Source organism: Acanthopagrus latus, chromosome 4 (genome assembly GCF_904848185.1).
Source record: "Acanthopagrus latus isolate v.2019 chromosome 4, fAcaLat1.1, whole genome shotgun sequence".
In the NCBI taxonomy this organism is placed as follows: Eukaryota; Metazoa; Chordata; class Actinopteri; order Spariformes; family Sparidae; genus Acanthopagrus; species Acanthopagrus latus.
In genome coordinates, this window is record NC_051042.1 from 34740440 (window position 1) to 34766212 (window position 25773).

A 25773-nucleotide genomic window follows, 5' to 3' on the forward strand; every position below is an offset into this window, starting at 1 on the left:
GAAGAGCCGAGCCGCCGCGTTTCAGTCTTAATGCCATGATGAGTCACAGTATCAGGGACGCAGAGCAGAGGAGCTGCTGTCAGCGACGCTCACGCTGTCTGTTGTCTGTGTGCAGGACATCTTCAACGCCTTCATCAAGCAGAACCCGGTCCTGGTCCACCAGCTGCCCTGCTTCTGGAACGTTCAGCTGTCCGATCACACTCGCTCCGAGCAGTGCTACACCGAGGTGTCGGACCTCAAGGTACACACACACACACACACACACACACACACACACACACACACACACACCAATCAATACAGACACCATCATCTAGAGACAGAGTGTCAGAGTTCAGCATGTTCCTGAAACTGAATCGACAGCTCTGGAATTATTCTTTGATTTCACCACAAACACATTTAATTATTGATTCGTAATACAGTGTAAATAAAAACATATGATTAAATGTCACCAGTATTATTGAATGTCCTGAAGTAAATGAGCAGCAAAATATTATCATGTATCAAATCTTTGATCGACACGTCTCTCACTCTCATCTTACATTTGTTTCACCTTTTCTTCATCCCAAGCAGAAACCAAATCAGCCAAAATAACTGAAAACAACTGTGGACGTTTACTAGTTCCTGAAAGTGACTAAATTAAATAGTAAAAATAATTGAGATACAGAGTTTGACCTCCAGTTTGAGGAGTACGTGCTGCATATGAAATGGAGATGAAAGAGACGGCTTCCTGGTTCAAATCATGAAAAAAAGAAACTCTTGCAGAACACTTTTGGTTTCTAAGATCATTTTAATATCAGACAGAAAGTCTCCTGAAGTGGAAACTGTGCCGCTGTGGTTTCAGGTGATCCACTGGAACTCTCCAAAGAAGCTCCGAGTGAAGAACAAACACGTGGAGTTCTTCAGGAACCTTTACCTGACCTTCCTGGAGTACGACGGGAACCTGCTGAGACGGGAGCTGTTCGGCTGTCCGAGTCAGGCCAGTCCGGAGACGGTGCAGGTGAGAGAGACCGACGCTGTGCAGGTGACGTCACACTGCACGCGACACGTGATGGAGTTAGTTCAGGGCGACTCATCCCACTGAGTAATTGATTTTCAGAGTAACAAATTATTCTCAGCCAACATTCATTTTACATTTCACACTTTCCATGGGATTCATTATTGATGTTATTATTATTTGGCAGGATGTCAGTTTTAATGGTTCTCTGTTCAGCGGGAGCGTGGTTACCGTGGTAACACAGTTTCTGCTAAGATTTGCCAGATCTTGATTCCAAGTTAGTTTTATTGGTTGATTCGTGTGTGCGGTCGAGTTCAGCCGTCAGAATTTAAAAGACAGAAAGTCTCCTGAAGTCAGAATTTAAAAGAGAGCCAGAACTAAACGGAGGAGGCGAAACTCTTCAGTCTGAAGCAACAGATCGTTAGAATTCAAAAGACATTTTCTGGCTCTAAAAACTCCTTCAGTTAAAAGTGTTTTGTTGCTTTGTTTTTATTCTGATATTCTGACCAGCGTTTTGTTCGTCTCCTCAGCTACAGGCAGCGCTGGAGGAGCTGGACGAGGACGATCAGTGTTACGACTTCCGGCGGGAGCGACTCACCGTCCACCGAGTGCACCTTTACTTCCTGCAGTACGAGTACACGCCCACTGAGGACGACACCGACGTCACACTGGTCGCCCAGCTGTCCATGGACAGGTACCCAACCGCCCGTCACCCGTCAGCCACAACATTAAAACCACTGACGGGTGAAGTGCACATTGAGTCCTGGCAGTCATCACCACCCACCCAGACACTGTCGGAGAATCAAGTACACCACTCGTGTGATGAAGCGCTCAAGGTGTTTGAGCTCTTTGTCATGATCCTTGAGCAGTTTGTTCAGTGTGGCCAGGTGCATTGTTTTATGGTCTTTGAGAGGCTGGTGTGCATCAGGTGACTTCCACCTGAATGCCAGAACCCAACAGAACAATACATGGTGACCAGCATCACCACGTCACCTGTCAGCGCTCTGTGATATTCTGGCTGATCAGTGTTTATCTCATGTCTGCTTCCAAGTTTCTGTTTGTGTGAGCAACTTAAATTAGTTTGACATCAACATGGAAATCTTCTGCAGTTCCCTGACAACTGTGCAAACACAAATGTGCAGATGAAGATCATCTGCTATGACTGAAAACACACAAACATGATAGAAACTTGTCATGAGATTTATTCAACACAATTGTTTGATTTTTACTCCAAACTGACTCATTCTTCAGGTACAAGGTCAAACATTGTGTTTCCAGATTTGCTACTTTACTCTGTTTGATATCACAGTGAGCTGAACATCTTGTAACAGTGAGTGAGGAAATAAATCAAGAGAGACTTGATAACTGAAGAATCGTTAGTAAATACTTCAGTGTACTAAGAAGTATAAACTACTTATCACTCTATCAAACTAGATTAAAAGTGAATCATTTACTGAAAGTTAACCAGCAGTTTGTTCCCTCATAACAAATTTTTGCAAATGTTGCTGAATATATTTGGGTTTTGCACAAACTAAGAAATTGTAAACGTCATTTCGAGTTTTGGAAGGTTGTCATGACGACTGTTTTAACACCGAACACCTGGGACTTCTCACCTGCAGGCTGCAGATGCTGGAGGCCATCTGTAAGCACTGGGAGGGTCCCATCAGCCTGGCGCTCTACATGTCAGACGCCGAGGCCCAGCAGTTCCTCCGGTACGCTCAGGCCTCGGAGGTCCTCAAGAACCGCAAGAACGTCGGCTATCACATCGTCTACAAGGAGGGCCAGTTCTACCCCGTCAACCTGGTGAGGAACGTGGCCCTGAAGAACGCCAACACGCCGTACGTGTTCCTGACCGACGTGGACTTCCTGCCGATGTACGGTCTCTACGATTACCTCAGGTAAGATCGGCCGCCGTGCTGAAGGGACGAGAAAGGTTTGTTAGGCAGTGGATTATATAAGAACTATGACAGCACACATTAAATCATCATAGCAGGAGGAACATGTGTAACTAATAATTATTGAACAACTCTCACGTAGTAGAACAGTGTCATCAGCAAAGAAGTTGAATGTGGCTCAACTTCTAACAAGAACACATTGTATTTGGTACTTTTTTAGATATTCAGAGTCTCGATACAGAACAAGTAAAAGATGGTATTCAGTCGTTAGTCGTCTGCGCCTGAAGCAACACGCCGCACTGACACGTCCACTATAGGTCGACCATTTTCTCCACTAATCAATTAGCTGTCTGGTCCATAAAATGTCCGGTTTTGTCCAGAACCAAAATATATTCATTTTACCGTTTTAGAGAAGACAAAATCAAATAAATTAAACAGAAAATAGATTTGAGAAGCTGAGAATTGAAATGTTTTTGCTAGGGAATGTAATTTAAAGTTGAGACTTAATTCAGCCGCTGATCGTTGCAGCTGAAGCTCTCTCAGTTTTTCATAATGATGTTTTCATAAAAGTTACAAGAAAAAAAATCGTCAGGGGTTTGAAGGCTTGATGCTGAGAAATCAGTTGTTTTCTCACGTGACCAACGCTGTGACAACACGTGCGTTTTAGTTTAAAAGCACGTGCCTTGAAGATGTCTTGTGGTTTTTATGTGGACTTGTATCTGAGTCCAGACAGACGAGGGCTCCTGCCATCACACACATCTACTGCATCCTCTGTGTTCAGCTGCTCAGGGCAGGAAAAACAGTTTGTCACCATGAAGCAGATCCTCTTTTTCCCTGGTTAGAGCTGCAATGTTCAGTCAAAGGACATTTGCCAAATTAAATACCAATCATTTTGATAATGAATTAATGGTCTGTCACATCTGCAGGTTCCATGATCGGATTTGCTGCTTTGTTTTTGTGATTTGTGACAGCAGATGAAGAGTTTTGGGGTTTTAGATTGTTGGTTGAACAAAATAAAATAATGTGACACTTTGTAAACTAAACAATCATAAAAATAGTGGTTAGATATCCGGAGTAAGGGCTGCGACTAACATCCACTGATAGAACATCTGTGTGGCCTTTTTTTTGTTACCTGTTACTCACCTGTCCTGTTTCCTCCGAGCAGAAAGTCCGTGGTGCAGCTGGACATGGCTCACACCAAGAAGGCTCTGGTGGTTCCAGCCTTCGAGACGCTTCGTTACCGTCTGTCTTTCCCCAAATCCAAAGCTGAGCTGCTCTCCATGCTGGACATGGGGACTCTCTACACCTTCAGGTACGTCCAGAGAACAGCTTTTCATATTAGTGAACGATGATCACAGGAAAGAAAAGTCCAGCAGAAAACACGTCTCCCCTCCCTCTCAGGTATCACGTGTGGCCCAAAGGTCACGCTCCTACCAACTATGCCAAATGGCGAACAGCCACCACACCGTATAAGGTGGAGTGGGAGCCGGACTTCGAACCGTACGTCGTGGTGAGACGAGACTGTCCCGAGTACGACCAGCGCTTCGTGGGCTTCGGCTGGAACAAAGTGTCCCACGTCATGGAGCTGGATGCACAGGTACGTCTTCAAAATGTCACCTCCACACGAGAAACGCTGGCGGGAACTTTAACAGCTCCACGTGTTACAGATCCTTCAGACTGAAGGACAAATAGAGCCAGAACATCAAAAATATGTTTGATTTTATCAAAACAAAACCTGAACTGAAAAAGGACACAATTTTGTATTGACACTACAAAAAAAATATGAAATTATTTTTGTTATTTTTTGGATTTTATTTTTCAATGACGTGATTTTTAGTAAAGTGTTCAGTGCTGCTGCTTCTCAGTTTCAGCTTTCTGTCAGTGTGATTTGCATGTAGACTCAAGGACTACAAGAGCCGAGCGCACAGCAGTGAGTTCACCTGAGTTCACCTGAAGCTCCCAAACAGCAAGTCTGTTTATTTCTGCTGTTACTGAAGCTCATGAAACTGTGCTGGATTAAAGGTCACTTCTAACTGATGGATGGTGGTCTGGCAGAGGGACGAGCTCTGACGTTTGCTTATATCAGCCAACAAGACGCTGATATTAGCCGTGATGTCAGAGTTCAGCAGTCAGTGTGATCGGTCAGACTCCTGGTTTAATTCTCTTACAGATGAGTTCAGTTGTCAGTATCTCCCTGACTTCCTGCTAACATTACAAACAGCAGACATTTTAAAAGTGTTTTTATTTCTGGTGGGTTTTTTTAACAACATCTCTAACGTAGAACTTGATCCAGCAGAACACCAGACCAGCTCAGTTCAAAGTTAACTTTAATCCAGCCGGTTCTGTGTGAAACAACAGCAGCAGAGAGAAACAGACTTCAGAGGGTGAAATCATAGCAGCTCTGTGCTCTCGTCAGAGCTCTGAGGCTGCATCAGAACTCCACTCCTTAGTATTCAGGTATGCAAATCACACTTTATTACCCCTCCGACCCAAATGACAAATCATATTTTCACTGTTCTGGCCCCTTAACATCACACATGGAGGTAAGAAATGTTCCTGGGAGAAGATCTTTCTGTTTTTATCACCACTGAAACAGACTGAAACAGTCAGTCACATCCTGTTCTGTGTCTGTTAGGTCTTGTAATGTGTGTTAACCAGCCAGCCGCGTTCTAACAATCATAAAGAAATAATAAAGTTTGTGCCGCCTCGTTCACACAGCTGAGCAGAGCGACGGCGATCCTGTTGTTATCCTGAGGGAACGAAAAATGAGTCAGGATGACGTGAAAACTGTTTTCTGATGTAGAAATTTAAATCCAGATATGGTTTTTCTCCATGAGATGAGCATTCAGTCAGGTTTGTGAAGCCGCTGAAGAGAAACGTGACGGTGATTTAAATTTGTTTCAGTAACTTCAGTTGTGTGAAAAAACAATAAATTGTTAACACGATGTTTGTGAAGGAATGGAACTAAGCAGAAGCTCGATGTATGTTACTTGAGTATTTCCATGTTTAGTTAATTATGCTTTCATTCCACCACATTAATCTGATTACATTAGTTACTTTGCATTAACATTACATTTGTTAAATTATTCTGGATCGGCAGTTGGATTCTTGTTCTGAAGTATGACTTGTTGAAACACTTTGTCTCAAGCCGTCTCTCTTCCTGTTCTCAGGAGTACGACCTGATGGTTCTCCCCAACGCGTTCATGATCCACATGCCCCACGCTCCCAGCTTTGACATCTCCAAATTTCGCTCCAGCTCCAGTTACCGCAACTGTCTGAACACCCTGAAGGACGAGTTCCACCAGGACCTGTCCAGGAAGTACGGCTCGGCTGCTCTCAAGTACCTCACCGCCCAGAGGAACATCTAGGAACGTGAACTGCTGAGAGCCAGCGAGTCCGTCGGCCTCGGAGCTCGGACACGTACTGACGCAGCACGGCGCCGCCGGCCGCATCGCTGCAGAGCGCAAAACAATGACGGCAAAGCTTTACAGCCCTTTTGAACATTGTTGGGCTCCTGTGCATTAATTCTCCAGTCGACTCCACCTCAAGGTGACCGAGGACGAGCGGCAGAGACTGAGTACCTCCTGAAGGCAGGATTCACTGAGCCGGACGGGCCGATGGATGAGAGTGGAGACTGATGGGACTAGCTTTAAGGCCGGAAACAACAACCATATACTTACAATTTGTTTTGACAATCAGGGCTTTTTCCAGAAGACACAGGAGGAACCAGTCCGTCCTCGTGGACATCAGGACGCGACAGGAAGCGTCTGTGGAGACATTCAAAGAGAAGAGTGGTGTGTGTGAGGCCAGTCGAACTGGAGAAAGATTTAAGCCTTATCACGTTCATGGTATTTACTGAGATATTTAATACTTTCATTTCTTTCCTTTTCTTTTCCCCCCGGTGTAAATCAGAACCAATGAATAACAAACGTTGGCATTTACAATGTTTTGATTACGACTTTACATAAGAATCAGTTTATTTTTTTCTTTCTATATTTTCTGAGCTCTTTAAAAGAAAATCCATCGTGTCCCGGTCCAGTTGTGTCAGATTCTGAGCTTCAGGGACATGCTCAGTGTGTGTGTGTGTGTGTGTGTGTGTGTGTGTGTGTGTGTGTGTGATCCAGCTGCATCGTATGGCTCGTCTTCAACACGCTCACTGATCGTCGTCGATGTCATTCTCGCTTCTGTCTCGATCATACAGTTGCTTGCATGTAAAGAGTTTGCACTACATGTTCCTTTCACGTCACTGATCAGTTTGTTTTCCAGCATTAATCCTCGGAGAGAAGCAGAATCTATTAATAACAACAGATGCATCATCACTGATTGGGACCAACGCTGACACGTGACAGTGAGTTGTTATTAATGAAGCTCTGAAACGAAGCGGCTGCTCGGACGAGGGGCAGGAGCTTCTTCACTTTGTGTCATTTTATCTTTACTGTGTCTGATTCACTGGATTTATGTGCCGTCTACTGTTCCGCCTTACGACACCCCGTTCCTTTAGTCTGAAGTCCAGCTGAAATGTTAACTTCACACCCTCCTGCAGTCACATCACTCACTGTTTGTACTGTACTGAATTAAAGTATAAGGAGCTTTTCTTGACCTTTACAATTTTCCCTCCAAACAAGATGATGTGATCTGGCCATCATGAAAAAGATGCATTATTTACGTTACGTTAGACACACATACAGACGGAGCAGTACCTCCTGTGGCCACAGGGGGCAGTGTAGCAGATTATCTTGTAGTTCAAGCTATCATTTTTGGGGAGAGGTTATATGAGTTATACATCTCTGTCCCTACAGAGCAGCTGGGGGGAGACCGGAGGGTGGCGAAGGAAAAGTGGAGGTCCGTGTGAGACAGATTTGACTCTGAGGCTGCTGGGAAATACGTGACAGTGAAGGTTGTAGTGTTGGAGACAGACGGTACTGGTTTGGTAGATAAAGGGAAAGTTCAACAGTTCAGACGCCTCTCACACCGGACAAAAACCCACGAACATCTGGCTTCTGTCTGTAATGTGAGTGTTTCTCAGCTCCAGCTCTGATTGGCTGAGATGGAAACAACACCTGGCTGTGATGCACATACAAGTCAAGGATGTTCAGTCTCTGTTCAGCCAGCGCTGATGTTCAGAGAGACTGAAGTAAAAAATATTCTTATGATGACAGTTTGCGTCAGAGCGTGAACGTCTGATCGGTACTGAGCATGTGCAGCTCTCAACAGAGATCAGAAAGAAAGGCGACGTCTCACTCCTCAACAACTTCCAGAAAAAACGTGTCTAAATTTGTTTTAAAAAAGTCTTCAGTATATTTTTAATTAACGTCTTCTGGATCAACAGTTTCTGCTGGTGCATTCAGACTCTCCTCCCATCACTGTGGAAGGAGACGGAGGACTTTAGCACCTTTAAAATAAAATGTGCACATGAATTTTAAATTTGGTGTGAGAGTGTGACCAACAGTCAAACAGTGTCGAAGAGGAAGTGCTCAGAACATACACATCGACGTGACGATAAAAACCTTTCAGGTGCTGATTAATGTCTTTTAAACGAGCGCTGCAGCAGAAAGAAACACTTCAGTTGGACTTTAATCTTACAGATTTTTGTATTATTTTCAGTTTTTACTTTCTGAGCTGACCACGACGTTTAGTGGGTGAATTATCACGGTGAAGTTAAATTAACCTTCAGTCCCCGCCAGACTTTATTAAGTCATTGGCCAGATGTATTTGTCCTGTGTAGTCGAGCTCCCCAGAGGATGATCCTCATGTTCTAATAGAACTTTCTTTACATTTTCGCTCCAACACGATCTCAGAAACTGGAACGATTCGGGGTCGTCTCCTTGTTTTACTTCCAATTATGTTCAGAATATTTTGTCCCTTTGTTTCATTTTACTTTAATTCCTTCCTGCATTTGGACGAATGGTGAGCAGAGCAGAAGTGATCCAGAGGACAGTCAGAACAGGGAGAGGCTGTTGGATCTTAGTGGTTCTGTACTGAGGCCCGCGGGCTCACACAGTTTGTTTGTTGAGGAGTGACTGAACTGCCCCCCTCCATCCACGCCGCCTCCATTGACTTGTTGTTGATTGTGGTAAATGCTAGTGCCTTTGCTGTATTGTGAAACTGGATATTGATTGTACTGTTGTACCGACAGGGCCTGGGGATAGTCAGGCGCTCTATTTATTATTGTTGACTCAAATCAATCATATTTTTCTATGTAAGTGCTTTAAATAAAATTGCCCTTTTTTAAATCACTTCGTCTGGTGCATTTTGTTTTTCTACACACAAAAGTTCACTGAAACTTCTCCTCATTAATCTGAGTTCATGTTAATGTGGGATTACTGAAACTGAAGATTTCTATAAAACTCTAACCCCCCTGAGGCAAATAATATCTCAGGTAACCAGGAGGTCATAATATGCAGCAGGCTCAGGGATGTTAAGCCTGTGTGAAGCTTCCATGTGTGTAATTGGTCCAAGGAACATTAGCACAAACTAAATTATTCTGCATGAGTCCACGAGCCTGCTGACAGTTCACATTCAGGTCAAATGTAACTTATAATAACCTGATAGACACAAACTCTCCTGCAGTGTCTAAACAAACATTATGTTCTAGTTTCTCACTCTGAACACAGAATATTTATTATATTTATCAAGTACGAAACCATTTTAAAAAGTAGATTTTGCAGCAATAACAAGCAGAGAGCCTTGAAATGAGCCCTGAAACTATGAGTGGGCGATGTGGCCTTAAAATGATACCAGGCTGCATCATGATACACAATAAATATAAATATCTCTATTTATCTCTGCTTCATAACGGCTCTGAAAGGGCGACACAATTAAATCTCACAATATTTATGACTAAATACCTCGATATCAGCTGCAGCTGTCAGCTGCCTGAAGCTTCAAACTGAAGCTCTTCAGACTCGTCAGGTTAGTAATGTTACATCTGGAACATCTGGGGAGACTTTCAAAATAAAGCTTGCTGACAAACATTTAGTGTTATGACTCAAACAGAGGTGGGAGGTAACAAAGTACACATACTTAGTTACACAAACATCTGAACTTTAATAGTCTTTGAATTCTATTAATATGACGTGAGCTTCAGTTAGCTTTGAGCACAAATGTCCTTCAGAGGGAGACTTTTTACTCTGATCCTCTGAGTCCATGTCAGAGCCTGAACTCTGTTACTGTACTGGAGGAAACAAGCTGGATCAGAACTTCTGAACTTCTCCTGGAGAACAGACTGATGACTCCTCGTTGGTTTGGCAGCTTTAGGCAACAAAGGTACATGTTTAGGTCAACGATCACACTTTGGATTAAAATAACTATGTTATCTATGTCTGTTAACATACTGGACTGAACCTCCTCCGCTCAGTTCAAGTCCAGAGTCTGATCCGTTTCTCGCTCTCGACTCTAGAAACACAGCATCAAACTGACCAGGCTGCTGGATTGTTTTACTGTCTGATGACACAAAAGTTTTGTTTTTTTTGTTTTTTTTTTTCTAGCGATACATCAGACAATTTCTTAAAAAACAAATTTAATGTCGAGGGAAATGCACGAAAATGTTTTTTTCACTCAGCTTGAAAAATTTCTCACACATGAAACTTTTTTTCTTGTGTCAAACTGTTGGGAAAAAATGAGCAAGAAAAAAGGATTTTTTTTTTTTCTGTTGCTCCATTTTGTCAATATTAAAAATGTTTTCATGTGTGAAACAGTGAAAAAATATTTTTTTGCTCAGCTTGAAATTAAACTTTCTCATGAAAAACTTGTTTCTTTTGTTGAGCCGACTGAAAATGTTTTTCACAAGTTTTCTTTTCGTGTTGACAATTTTTTTTTTTTTTCCTTGTGAAATTTCTTTTAATTTTTTCACAGCATGAAAAAAACTTGGAATGTGCTCAAAATGACTCTTCAAGAGGAAATTTGGCACAATTTTTCTCTCAATTCCTAAGAGAAATAGATTTCTGAGGTCCAGCGGGCTCGGTGCTGCTCAGTCAGCAGGTAATGAGTCTCATCATGTCAACATCATGTCGGCCACATCGGAGACGGACGTTTAAAAAGAACATTTAGACAACAGTTAAGTTGATAAAGATCCAGTCAGCTCATCAACAGACAGGAACTATTCTGGAGGAACTTGATATCTTAAATATCTTAATAACTGAACTGCTCCTCAGGAACCAGAACCATCAGTTCATTAAGTGAACAGTAAATTATCACCAGCTGATCAAATGAAACTGATTTCATTTCCATCTCTGGACGACTGATGAACACACGACTCCATCAGACCAACATGCAGAAAGTGCTCAGTGACAGAATCGACTTCAGTTTGTTTCATGTGTGAAATCTGAAACATATGAAACATCTCAAACACTTTCAAATTAAATCCTGATCATGTTCCCATTCGCTGACACATCGCCTGTCGACCAATCACTGAGGACGTCCATCCATGAACCATGATCCACAGCAGCAGCTTCTCATCAGTCCTGTGTTCCTCAGTGAAGTCGACCAGCAGCTTCATATCTTCAACTAATGAGCGAAGGTCAAAACCATGAATGTAGGAACCAGGTTCTAAAGAAATGCCTTAAAAGTTCCAGGACTGGACCTGCAGAACTGGACCTGCAGGACTGGACCTGCAGGACTGGACCTGCAGAACTGTCACCGTCTCTGCAGCTCTGTGGTGCTGGTGGTGTCACCGTCATCGTTTCCTGGCCGAGGTGATAATATTCACCGTATATTTGTCTCCTGTGGATCACCAGCATTTTTTCTCCCAGCTTATGAACGCTTGGTCTCGGCAGTCTGAGGTGCACACACAGCGCTTCTCCGCCTGAAAATAAAACACTTTGTGGATCCCAACTGCTCAAAACAAGATACATTCCAGCCTGAACATCACCCGACTGTTAACAGTGTGATGATTTAGTAACTCAGGTGTCGTATGAACATGTCAGCGCTGTTTCCATGATCGTTTCTGTCCAGACTGACTTGTGCATTTTCTATAATGTGGGAATGTTCCTGTAACATGAGCTGAACATGTGAACCACAGAGGAGCTCGACGTCGTGTCGCTCCTCGACAAGACGGAAACCTCAACACGTCTACGTTAACTGCAGCTGTGCACACACACACACATGTGTGCATGTATGCTCCTCGCGGTTGTCTGTTTGTGGAGCAGCCTGCAGCCGTCCTCTCCTCCAACACATTAACAGAGCGGGAACATTCGGCCTCCCCGAGCTGCCGCTTCACAGCAGAAAGACGTCCACGTCTCCCTGCAGGGTTCTCAGCCACGACTCTTCAATTATTAGTCAGCCTCTCTGCATGTAGGCCAACAAGCCTGTAAGTACATCGTGTCAGCAGACATACAGCACACACGTACAATTACTCATTGAAGAGACGGTCGCTACACTCAGGACGCCATTTATTATTTTCAGAATAATCACAGTCTATATGAATCCATCATCCGAGTCACACTGGAGCCTACAGAGAACATTTCTATGGGAAAGGAAACAGCGGTAAATATCTGCGTATACTGCTGCTGATGAATAATAATTCTCAGGCAGGTCTGGAAATGTTTTGTATATGATGATCTTCACTGTGTGAACGTTGTCCACGATGAACAGACGCTGGTCATGAACTCAAATTTAATCAACCTGCATCAACATTCTTCAAAAGTTCCATCAACATATAAACTATTTATAATCTGACATGAGATGTGAAGGACAGCTCTCACTCTGACCGCGACACTGAGGCTCACAGGAGATTTACAACCCTAAATGATTCATGACATCATGCACATTAACTCTCTGATCTGCAGTTTGGAATTAATGCAGAGGTTTGGAACTCTACGGCTGAATGAGACTCACATCTTTTTATTGGATTTTACTGCTCCTCTGGTTTGTGGGAATACTTAAAATGAATAATAAAAAAATCTGCATTTCTTTTTGTTTTTTGTTTCCAAAAGCTTCCAGGTGAATCAGAATCACTGCTGACATGTTTTCCTTGTCTGTGTCACGATGATGTGGACGAACAGGACGCATGTTGTCTGACGTCGTCGTCATGTTGATGTCTAGTGACGGCAGCTTTACTGAACATCCTGCTGCCCTCATACAGACATTTATTATAATATCATATTTATAATTATTATATAGACTCATTTATTTAACTGTCTTTAATAATTTGGAACCTCCAGCTAATGAGAACTAATCTTTGATGTGAGGATTAATGAAGAATGCGTTAATCTTCTAAAATCTGTTTGAAGTTCAAGTTGATTTTATTTTGGATATTTCTTCTGATGAGGTCTTTTTTCTTTGTTCTTTGATTTTTTGAATATATTTTCAGACTTAAAGTCAAACTGCACACAGAAACTTAATTTCCACTGTGGTTAAGGAGTGAAGATGATTTAACTCCTCTGAACAAACAAGCTGCGTATCGTATCGCTCCACCCGGACCACCGCCCGCCTCCTCCACCCGGACCACCGCCCGCCTCCTCCACCCGGACCACCGCCCGCCTCCTCCACCCGGACCACCACCTGCCTCCTCCACCCGGACCACCACCCGCCTCCTCCACCCGGACCACCGTCTGCCTCCTCCACCCGGACCACCGCCCGCCTCCTCCACCCGGACCACCACCCGCCTCCTCCACCCGGACCACCACCTGCCTCCCACTGCCATCATTTCCTGCTCTGCCATGAAGCAGACAGGAGTAACACACACCATCAGATCTGATCTGTGCCGTCTTGTTTTGTGTTGTCAGTCTGTTCCTTGTTCTGAGGCTCATCATGTTGTTGTGTAACTGACTATCAGCTGCTTTGAATAGATTCACAGTATCAGCTGGATGTTTGAACATTAACAGAGCGGCGAGCGCTCCAACCTGATGATTCACATCAACCTGTGAGGCGTTCAGGGTCAGTTGAGTAGATGACAGCCTGCTCATTATATTTTTATCACTGGTGGAATAAAAGCTTTCTTCTTCTGGTGATTTATTCATTTAGATTGTTGGGAAAACACTGAGTGTGTTCATGGATCGACAAGAAACAAGTCAAGAGCTCCTTGTTCCATTCCTCGTCCAGGAGTTTTTGTTTCTTTGTTGGAGGTGATGAAGTCAGAATGTAACACGAACTCAGAAGCTAATTTCAGTAAACTGAACGATGTCTAACACTTTGTAGGTCACTTTGCTACAGTCAGGACTAATTATGAGTATTATTGATTAACATGCTGATTATTTTCAAGATAAATAAATTGCTGTTCAGCCGAAAAAAAAAGTCCCAAAAAGAGTTGTGTAAAATGTCCAACAACAGTCCAAAACCTGAAGCCTCATTTCATTCAGAGGATTTTTTTTCCTTTGTACCTGCTTCAACACTCAAACAAACAAACAGTTTCAGTTTTTTCAAACATGAAAACTGAAATTTTACTGATTTTTTTTCTTACCTTTTTTTTTTTTTTTTTTTTTTTAACCTTCTCAATTTCTTTAAACTTTTTTCACTTCATTTTCACAGATGGGAAAGAAAATAAGGACAATTCTACTAAATGTTTTTTTTTATTTTTAAAAAATAAATAAATATTGGACTTATTTTTACTTAGAAACATCATCCTGCCAAACTTTTTCCCAGTAAATCACAGGAGAGAAAATAATATAGATCAAATCTGGATCACCAGAAAAAAGACTAATTCTTACTTGCCCCTGAGGGAACTACAGGAGCCCGGAGGAACAAGTCAGGATTTTATTTTTTTTTCCTCTACTAATCCTAAAAAATAAATATAATATTTTGCTGGAATAATTTTGTTTTTTTCGCAAAATACTGATTTTTTTTTCTTAGTGAATTTTTTTAGCTTCCAAAACTTTGAATTTAACTTTGAATTAAATTTTAACGGATGGAAAAAAATAAAGAACTTTTATTCTGCTAAAATGTTTCCAGCACCAATTTCAAAATACAATTTAAAATCACAGATCAGAAAATAATTCAGTTCAAATAAACAAAATACACCTGCAGTTTCACTAGAAGTGCTCTGGTGTCATGGAGCATGAGACAGTGTTGACTTCAGCTCTCCGGTGCTCAGCGCTCGCTGTGGAGCAGGAGGAGGTGACGGAGCTGTCGGGGGACCGAGGCGGACACAGGACAATTATCAGTGTCAGAGTGGAGCTGGATCGATGTGCTCCCAACAAAAAGCAACTCCCACCAGGGCCCAGAGGACTCCACCTCCTCCTCCTCCCTCCTCCCTCCTCCTCCTCCTCCTCCCTCCCCCTCCTCCTCCACCTCCTCCTCCCTCCCCCTCCTCCTCCACCTCCTCCTCCTCCTCCCTCCCCCTCCTCCTCCTCCCTCCACCTCCTCCTCCCCCTCCCTCCTCCACCTCCTCCCTCCTCCTCCTCCTCCTCCTCCTCCTCCTCCTCCTCCCTCCTCCCTCCTCCACCTCCTCCTCCTCCCTCCTGCTCCTCCTCCTCCACCTCCTCCCTCCTCCTCCCTCCTCCTCCTCCTCCTCCTCCACCTCCTCCTCCTCCCTCCTCCTCCTCCTCCTCCACCTCCTCCTCCTCCCTCCTCCTCCTCCTCCTCCTCCTCCTCCTCCTCCTCCCCCTCCCTCCTCCTCCTCCTCCTCCTCCTCCTCCTCCTCCTCCTCCACCTCCTCCCTCCTCCTCCTCCTCCTCCTCCTCCACCTCCTCCCTCCTCCTCCTCCTCTTCCTCCCTCCTCCCTCCTCCTCCTCCTCCTCCCTCCTCCTCCTCCTCCTCCTCCTCCTCCTCCTCCCTCCTCCCTCCTCCCTCCTCCCTCCTCCTCCCTCCTCCTCCTCCTCCTCCTCCCTCCTCCTCCTCCTCTTCCTCCCTCCTCCCACCTCCTCCTCGTCCTCCCTCCTCCTCCTCCCTCCTCCCTCCTCCTCCTCCTCAGATCAATGCCAATAACTGTTCCCTCTCCGTCTCCTCCTCTCCAGCGGCTCAATAAAGGGGAGGCTGACGCTCCGTCTCTCTCAGCAGTGATCAGACTAACAGCAGAGCTCCCCTGGTGTATCCATCAGATTTACCCTGGGTGGTTATTGTCCCTTCTGCCTGTCATTGACCGTCCGTCTCTGGAGAGTTGGTCCATTGATGACCCTAATCCAGACCCGGTAATGACGGAATCACAGAGAACAGACAGAACCGCACAGCTGAATACATACAACTGTTAGTGAGCGGATTGGAGACATTAACATGGTCTCCAGGTGAATCTAACAACGGTCACTGGAACATCAGACATGAGGTGAAGTTAAGACGACAACCTCTCTTATTCATTTAAAGGTCTGTACATCACACAGCTGCTGTCGATGTCAAACTACAGATCCGAAACGTCAGCTGTCAGCTGCTTCACCAAACGATACAAACGTCTCAACAGAAGTTTACAGTCATGATGCAAAACAACATCCAGCCTCGATTCTGGTGATTCGGTTCATGCAAAACCATTCCAAGATGAAACCACATCAACAAACAAACAAGCTAATAAACCAGCATGCATGAAGTTTCACCAGCTCGCCAACAAAAGGTGTCGCAGTGGTTCATCAAAGTCCAACAAAAAACATCTTCTCTTATCCACAAACGTGCACGAGATCCATTCAGTGCCACATGTCATCCAGAGAGGCAGCAGATATGAGCTTCTGTGCCCGTCCTACAGCCTACAACAGCCGACGAGTCATGGTGTTGACAAGCGACTCATCTTTGTCTTCTCTCTCCTGAGCTCCACATTACTGATGCATCATGATGCCACTGAGATTACAAACCCACTAAAATTTGCTCTGTCAGCTTTTAAAGCCATAAACCTGAAAAATAAGAGAGTTTGTTGTTTTATGTGGCTGTTCAGCACAAAGTCCGTTTAATAAAGAAATAAGGAACTCTACTGAGTGTTTGATCCTGTTACTCTCATGTGTTTTCCAGCTGACGGGAGCAGTCACAGCTCGACTGCAGCATTAAAACATTTAGCTGAGACAAATGAATAAATGTTAAGTTAAGTGTTTAGAGGCACCCTGTGGAAGAGAAGGTTCTCCCTCCTTCAGCCTCATTAATGACATCCTGACAGTAACTAAAGATGCTTCTTTAACAAACAGGAGTCGTCTTTTAAAGGGTCAGTTCAGATAAAGAGGAAACATGTGCGCTGTGATAAAAAGGTCCGGTTGGATCCGTAGTTGTGACTTTTTCCTTCATGAAAAATCAAACAGAAATGTTTCATCTAATGAGAAGCACAGGTTGTTTCTCTGCTGGCCGCTCAAAGTTAATTTGATCAATATGTGTTAATTGGTAACTTTTGATATTTGACATCTGCAGTTTAATTAATTGTTTTGCTTGATGACATAAATTGGAAGCAGGTTCCCGCCTGAGGGACGATCAGAGTTTTGTTTTAATTGAGCGCGTGTCATCTAGAAAACACTGAGCTAATGAGTTCAGAGCCGCTGCTCTCAGAACAGATCCGGTCGATACAAACGTTCACGTTCTGAGTCTCATTATGAAAGTCAGCAAATTAAATAAGTTCTAATATTTCTGTGTCTGATCTCCAACAACATGTTTGAGCTGCTAATTTCACCTCCAACTCTCACCAATTACAAACATTTCATCTTTGTATTTTCATGTTTAATAATTGATTAAAATAAAAAAGGAAACCAGCAGCTGACATATTCTGCTCCAAACGTTTGGACTTTAAATTCTACTGATGTTCACGTGTTGTCACGTTTGCTCACCGACACCCAGGATCATTATTAAAAACTTGTTATTGCTGTAAACTCTCTGATCAATAGATTCTTAACTTCTGTGAACAAAATCACAATTTTCAGAACTATTCAAGTCGATCAGACGTCACTAGCAGTGAACAAGAAACTCGTGTCCTTTAGCTTCTGTATAAAAACTAAAGATCCATTATTATTTTATTTATTATCTTGTCTTAGAAATCCGTCAAATCTACAAAACACAGCGATTTAAATATAATCTCAAAGACTAAATCCAAACAATCAGTTTCTAAGATACTAAGATTTCCAAAGTCAAAAATGAACTTTGATACCAGAGAGTGAAGTCAGAGCTGTAAACACTCGACTCCACGACAGCCGAGCGAACGTCCTGATGAAGACCTGAGACGACTGAAAGCTCCAGAAAAGTCTTAATTTATATAAAGCGTGCTGAGAAATCTGGATCGACTAGGTGACTGGTATTAATGACTGTGTTATGACGCACGCACACACACGCGCACACACGCACACTTTGGGAGTTACATGATTATTAGGAAAGATACAGAACAAAGATCAGTGTGACATTTTGGTGCTGGTCCAGGTCACCATGCAACAGATTCTGGGGATTATAAATCATTTGTCAGTCCAGGAATAAACTGAACCGACTGTCTGCGTCCCGTCTCCGTGTCGATTCTTCTCAGAGTTTTAGCTTCAACATATACATTTTGTGTACATCCTCTACAACACTAGAAATTAATTACTGCCAACAAATGATATTAAAGTCTCACAGTTTCACCCTGAAGCTTCATGTTTGTGTCTGTCAGCTGTTTGTCACCTGAAGCAACAAAAAGTCCTTTAACACAACGATGATGACAAAAGATCACACAGCACTGTATCTCCACCACATCACAGCTGAGCGACGACATGAAGACACGCAGACAGCTAGACCTGAAGTTATGTTCATGTATTCTGTCAGTTATTTTCTCAATTAATCAATTATTATTAACTCGATAAATTTTAGAAAATGGTGAAAAACATCAAGATGACGTCCTCAAACGTCTCGTTGTGTCCAAACAGTAAAGATATTCAGTTTACTGTCACAGAAGAAGAAAGAAGCAAAACCAAGGTCAACTGGATAATTTCCATTTTCCAGTCAGTCTACGTTTTCCTGACAGAATGTGGGTGTTTACAGTGAAAGTAAAGTTTATATACTGAACCAATCTTATATTAACAGTGTCATTATTCTGCAGCGCTTACATCGAGCAACATGTACTTGGTAATGAACTCTATGTTATCTGTCTCCAGTTAAAGAAGCTGGAATCAAAGATCAGATCACGTCACTGAATACACAACAACATTTACAACATCTGTGATGTAAAAAGCTCACGTCACCCACATGAACGGTAGTCAAGCCTGATATGACTTGTACTGAAGTGATTAAACAACAAGTAAAAGTAAAAGTATGAGCCATTGACTCAGTGCTGACTCGGTGATATGGACCTGGTCAGTTCTGCATCTCTCATGTAATCTGCAAAGTAACTAGTAACTAAAGTCAAATGTTGTGGAGTAAAAAGGATCGAAGAGCAGAATGATAAAAGTTGTACTTGAGTAAATGTACTTAGTTACATTCCATCAGTGTGCATAAAAACCAGACCGTCAGCAGCTCTGCATCATGGAGTCCGGTCACCATGGTAACCTGCTGTCACCTGCACCGCCACTGACCAATCAGCTTAGAGAGAGCACGCCTCCAACAGGATCCTGTCAGGGACAGACGAGCTCATAATGAGGTCATAAAGAGCGTCGTTAGAATCAGCCTGACGATCAGATAATTATGTTTTTGTGTTTCTGCTGCGGCGTTAAAACGAGACGTCTCACAAACAAAGTGTCGCCTGATGAACGATGATTACAGCTGCTCATTAATTGTGTTAAGTTGACGTGTCTTCACTCCTCCTCCATCAGAGCTGCTGTGTTTTATCACACACACACACGCTGGTGTTAATTAGCTGAAGTATTAAGTCTGTTACTTCTCAATATAATAATACATATTAGTTTGTTTATCACCAGACGTGAAGGCACAGGTATGTGTGTGTGTGTGTGTGTGTGTGTGTGTAGCTTTCACACTGGTCCACGATTGGCTCCGAGCCTGCTGTGATGTCATGAATGCTGCAGGTGCGTCCAGGTGAACAGTGTCAGCCTGATTTGTCACCTGGACCACACGCAGAATTGTCTTTATTACTTATGAAGTCAAACCTGAGCAGCTCTCTCAGCCAGCAGCCACATTCATCTGACATCACGCCCACAGCGCTCGCTTCATATCTGACGTGTTTAAAGACAAATAAATGGACATTTTCCACTTCATTAAATCTGATCCTCCCCCTGATGGGAGGATGTTTGAGGGGCCTCTCAGCGGCCAGCGGCCGGGTCACGTGGATCAGAGCCGTCGTCTCATTTCTGACATCACGTGGTCCGAAGACGAGGAGGCTGCAGCAGCACTTAATGAGGGCGAAGGGGCGAACACGCTTTTACACGATGGATTCATTAGAGAGACATACTGCAACATTTGGTAAATGAAGCCCAACTGGTGCAGCCTGCTAAGTATGTGTGTGTGTGTGTGTGTGTGTGTGTGTGTGTGTGTGTGCGTGTGTGTGTGTGTGTCTGTGTGTGAGAGAGAGTGTGTGTGTGTGTGTGTGTGTGTGTGCGTGTCCATCATGGCCCCAGGTCTCCAATTATAGACCAAACTTCTCATCTGGAAAAGAGGCCAAAACACCTGCTCACAACATCTGCCGAGCTCGCTGCAGGAAGTGTGTGTGTGTGTGTGTGTGTGTGTGTGTGTGTGTGTGTGTGTGTGTGTGTGTGTGTGTGTGTGTGTGTGTGTGTGTGTTGCTTCTCTGGAGGGAACTGATCAGTTTTCTGGCCTCATAAAGCTTTTTTAAAAAGGGGACCTGTGCGTGTGGAGTTATAAAGATGTGGCTGGACACTATCAAGTTGCATTATGGGAATTATTTTTCCGACAAGAGTCAGATTATCCTGATGGTGCACATACAACCGTTCAGCCAGAACAGGAAATGACATTTACAGGAATCTGTGAGAGCAAAAAGGTTCTACAGCATCTGTAGAGCGTATACCTCCACCGACGCCCAACAGTCTCTTTTAATACACATCAAACTGTCCTCAGTCAGATCCAGCCAGCTACACACACCTGATTCTGTTCATCCAGATCTATTCATGCTAACTCACAATTTAAAGAAACTGAGCCAACCAGCCACCTGCTGACTTGAACACACACCTGACCTGAACACACACCTGCTGACCTGAACACACACCTGCTAACGTGAACACACACCTGCTAACGTGAACACACACAGAAGCTAAAGGTTCTGCTGCTCTTCTTTCAACACCACAGAAAACAAAATGTCCGCCCGCCTGCAGAGCCACAGTTCAGGTTAACATCCACCTGCAGGCTCACCTGTCCACCTGATCTCCATCTCCACAGGCTGGGTGATCCATTCAGTGATACAAAATATAGAGACACATTTCTGTTTGACCTCAGGCACTAAACTCAACTTCCTGTTGATGAGAGGGAGCTCAGGAGGAGGCGTGGCTTCTTCTTCTTCTTCTTCTTCTATTGTGTTGCAGATGACTTCTTTTCTCTCATGTGTATTTCTTTTGTTTTTACTTGAGCAGATTAACAAGAACATTAACCAGCAAACAAAACATAAATTAATTAAAGTAATAAAAATAACACACAGAAAACAGACAAAATAAACAAAGCAAACCAAGAATTTCTGGAGTGTCGGGGGATTTAAACACTAGTTGCTATAAGCTTGCCAACCCACCCATCTGCACAGTCAGCTCTTTCTCCACAATTGTTTTTATAAGTTACGCAGTGTTGCTGTGACTTAAAAAATGTCTGAGATCTAAATAATCCTGAAAACATGAAGTGACACAAACCAAAACAGATTAACAGAAAACCACAAACACCAAAGAATCCACACGTTTCGGCCACACAAACATTAGACCATATGATGTTCAGCCGGTACGCTGTCTGTTTGTTCCCAGCAGCTTAACTCTGGACCAGGACTCGGTCCAGCAGCGATCTGAAGCGGTAACTCGATAGTGACGGAGCTGCACGCCTGTCGGCACGCTCTCAGGTCTTATCTGGACTCGTGGTTTCCAGGCCAACAGCGTGGGAGCCGTCCGGTGCACAAACTGTGGCGTTTGAAATTGATTAACTCATTTATATTCATGCCTTCTGCTTCTTTGAGCCAAGACAAAGAAGAAGTCCCTTCAGCAGAACAAGAACAGCAGACGCATAAATCACTGTCGATGGCTTCTTTTAATACACCGACGCATGTGAGATGAAGCTAATTTAGTTCTTTTTGTGGAGGAACCAGCGGCGGGTGGTTCTGCAGAGCTCAGTGAAAGGTGAGGCAGGAGATGACGAGATGAGAGTCGGTTCAGGTGATCGATCGGAAACACAGCCAGACAACTTACAGACGAATTCCATAATGAAACCTTCAGACGCTCTTATTAAAAGCTGCATAATTTGACACGGTGTGATGAAGAGGGCCGCTGGACGGTTCCACGGCCCGCGGCCCGACTGACGGCCAGCGGCGCTGCGTTGTGACATCACGCTGACTCTCCTCATTAGGCTAATTGAGCAGCAGAGCAGCATCCAGCTGACGGCGCCTCACATCAGGAAACAGCCCGACATCTTAGCGAGTAGCGTGGAGCCTCAACATCCACCCGGCATTACATCAGGACACACTGCAGCTGCAAACTGTGTGTGTGTGTGTGTGTGTGTGTGTGTGTGCGTGTGTGTGTGTGTGTTAACAGACTTGAGAACAAACTTTCCTGGTACATAAAGCCGACGGGTGCTTCAGTTTCACTTTCCTGCTTGACATCTGAATTGATTGACCCACAACAGGCTCCAGTGGGCGTTTTGTCTGTGGTGAGAAGTTCTCAAACCGTAGAAGTCTTAAACTTGATGAACATGTTGTGAAGAATGACAACAGCCTTAAAGGAGCAGAACAGATGGACGTCTCTGACAGTATGACGCCTGATAAATGTCCTCCAGTGATGTCATCTGAGTCAGCAAGTTAAAAACTCTCGGTGAGGAGAGACGTGAGCTGATCCTGCAGGACACAGTCTGCCATAGTTAGCTGCTGTTGCTGGTCACGTTGCATTGTGGGAAGTGTAGCTGCCAAAGACGACATCTCTGCTGTATCAATAAGCTCAGATAACACAGAAATGTGAGTTTGTTCCTTCATTTAGTCGACAACACAGATGTGAAATTGTAGAATCACCGAGCAGGAGGGAAAGTAGAACTAACATTTACTTCATCAAGATGCCCTATAGTCAAAAATGTGTCTTTCTCCAAGGAGCAGAATAAAAGAGAGCGTGACGTAGTTGAACATGTCAGTGAATCCTGAGCGTTACTGTGCTGCCTCCACACTCCTGCTTCCCACAACATGTCAGAGTCTGGCTGCAGGGATTTGTTCAGTATCTGCAGCTCAGGTCGTCTTCACCAGGCTGAGCAACCTCCGAAATTAGGTTTCCACACAGGCTCTGTGAGCAGTACGCAAGATAAAGGTTTAGTTGTATTGTGAAGAATAAATCCGCTGAGATGGATAAAGCTGCTGATGTTGGACTGGCCTTTTAGAGTTACGCACCGACATTTCAAAAACTTTGCAACAAACTTTAACTCGGAAGTGTTTTGACCTGAAAACCATCAAATCAACGGCGCTGATAAGGTCACTGCAGACTGACGGACAGGCAGACGTTCAGACTCGCTCGGTCAGTCCACCTCACCTGCAGGTCTGCAGAGAGCAGCTCCTCTGTGACCTGGAGCCTCTCACACACTACACCTGGAAGAACCTGGAAGAACCTGGAAGACGTCTTCTGGGTTCTGCCAGAACACTTTAGATACACGTCAGCAAAAACTCCAAACCACCTCACACAGTTTGGCTGATGATTTCTGTTCAGTTGTGGAGCTGAAAACAGTTTAACTAAAGTTCAAACCTTAGTTTTATTAAATCAAGACATCTGAGACTGACTCCAGACCAGCTCCCTCCGTCCATCCCTTCATCACAAGAAGCTGCGTGCTGCTCAATTTTCAGAGAGTTGACAGTGAAGACAGCTTGAGAAGAGAAGACTGCAGGGTTCACAGCAGTAATTCTGTCTTTGAACAAACACTAAACGTAGCGATGGAGCGTTCGGTTAAACATGATGTTTAAAACTTCCTCCACACTGATGGAAAGTCTCTTCATAAATCAGCTGTGTGCAGCTTTAACTGACATGCAACCATCATATTTGTTACCATCCTTCACTGCAGTGCAGTCAGACTGGTGGACTCACACTCACACACACCACGTCACTGTAAAGCAGAAATGATTAAGTCTCTTTTACTTTTACCAAGTTTTAATTACTGATGAACGATCTGTGCAGTCCGGCGGCACCAGAACTCCTCGTCTTCTTCCTCACGATGAGATCGTGAGGCGGCGCAGCCTCCGGGCGACACCGCCGCTTCCTCCCACTCACTTCTTACAGCATCAACACAACTTCCGGTTTCCCTCCTGACAGCCTAAACAAGGGCTCGTATAGGAAACATTTATAGAGTGGAACGCACTTCATCGCCTGTTCATATAGGGCATGCACTGAGCAAACGTGACAGGGAGCGAGGCGACGATAGTGCCAATATCTCAGGAAATAAGCGTCGCCGCCTCTTTCTTTTCCAGTCACAGTCGTCAGCGCGGCCTCCGCCTCCCGGCCCGTCTCCTGCGTGTCATCTCAGATTAATGGCGTGTGGAGAGGTGCAGGGGCGGGATGTTTTCCACAGCGTTTCACAGAGTTAATCTCGGCTGCGGTGTCTTGTCAGCACATCCGATATGTGGCGATTTCCCCCGAGGCGGTCTTGTATCTCTCTCTCTCTCCATTCTCCAGTCTCTCTCGCTCAGTTTGTGAGAGGAAGAGAAGGCGGCGATGAACAGATTCATATAGTCCTGCAGATCCTCAAAACACGACTAGAGATCCATGTCTGAACTGTTTTTGATTCATTACATACATGTTAACTATTTTCCACTGACACAAAAACAAAACCACAGACGGACAGACGTCAGCGAACAACGACTGCTGTTCATCAGAGTCTGGTTCCATTGAAAAACTGCAGTTTACTGACCGGAAAAGGAAAAAGAGATCAAATCAAATGCTTCTGTATGCAAAAAGGCTGAACGACGTGACTTTCCATGAGAAGCTGACATCTGATGGTCAGATTCCTGCGGGGACTGGAAGACAATTACATCGTGTCAGAGGACAGAAAAACAAGCCTCACCAGAGGACGGCAGGCGGGAATAATCACTGCAGTCTGCCAGTTTTACTCGCCGAGGCCATTTAATCACAGGGTCGTGATGTGTGACTGTTTGCTTGGAAAAGCAATTATCATGACTAAATGTCTTCTGCATGTTAGTGGCTCTGTGAGGCTGCGATGCACATTTACACACTGAAAACTAATCTGATGGACGGATAAAAAGGTGGCACCAGGACAGTCAGGCTGAACCTTTATTCAGGCCCGCGTTACGTACAAGAACAATGTAATCAGAACTCTTCACATATTTCCATGTGGCCTTTACGCTGTGATGTCGATCACAACAGGGGAGCAGCCCGATCTGCAGAACACTGGATGTTATTCCAGTACGTTTCTGTAAAACCATTGATAAGTGCAAACTGAACGTTTCTTTATGATGCAACTTTATGTTTGTCTGGTCGAATTTTCTTTTCCTGTCTCGTCACAACACTGTGCTGATGCTCTGGATGGGTTGAGGCACAAACAACACTTGGTAAGGTGTCAGGAAAACGACTTCCTGTGAACAAAAACAGCTGGTTCTGACACCAGAACAAAAAACAGTAAAACCTCCATGTGTCCTTAAAAATATCCAGTGTGACTTGAACTTGTTGGCTCTGATATCAGCACCTCGCTTGAGTCAGGAAGAAGGAAGTTCGAACATGAAACGAGTCTGTTGTTGAGTCTCTGCTCCTCATCGCTTCACACATGAGCTGCTCGTAGCATCACACACCTGAACATCCAGCCCAAGTGTCTGCAGTTGCATTGCATTGTGGGTAATGTAGGTGCCAGGTCTGGACAAAGAAGAAGGGAGTCTAACAGTTCAGTTACGACATTTAAGTGTGTTTATTTCAGGTTATTTCCACGATCATGACCAACAATAGTAAATACTGAAGTGGG

At 44.1% G+C, this 25773-nt stretch overlaps 1 protein-coding gene across 5 annotated transcripts in view; it reads left to right on the top strand.

The window, feature by feature from the left end:
- Window positions 1–9128, top strand: part of large2 (LARGE xylosyl- and glucuronyltransferase 2) — a 72147-nt gene extending 63019 nt beyond the window's left edge. For all 5 annotated transcript variants that reach the window (XM_037095654.1, XM_037095652.1, XM_037095656.1 and 2 more), the window contains 7 exons: window positions 116–241; window positions 845–1000; window positions 1528–1691; window positions 2617–2895; window positions 4058–4204; window positions 4294–4489; window positions 6063–9128. In XM_037095654.1, coding sequence (XP_036951549.1) covers window positions 116–241; window positions 845–1000; window positions 1528–1691; window positions 2617–2895; window positions 4058–4204; window positions 4294–4489; window positions 6063–6260 — 1266 coding nt within the window. In that variant the 3' untranslated portion in view covers window positions 6261–9128. The remainder of the gene's footprint in view (window positions 1–115; window positions 242–844; window positions 1001–1527; window positions 1692–2616; window positions 2896–4057; window positions 4205–4293; window positions 4490–6062) is intronic.
- The last annotated feature ends 16645 nt before the right edge of the window (window positions 9129–25773 follow it).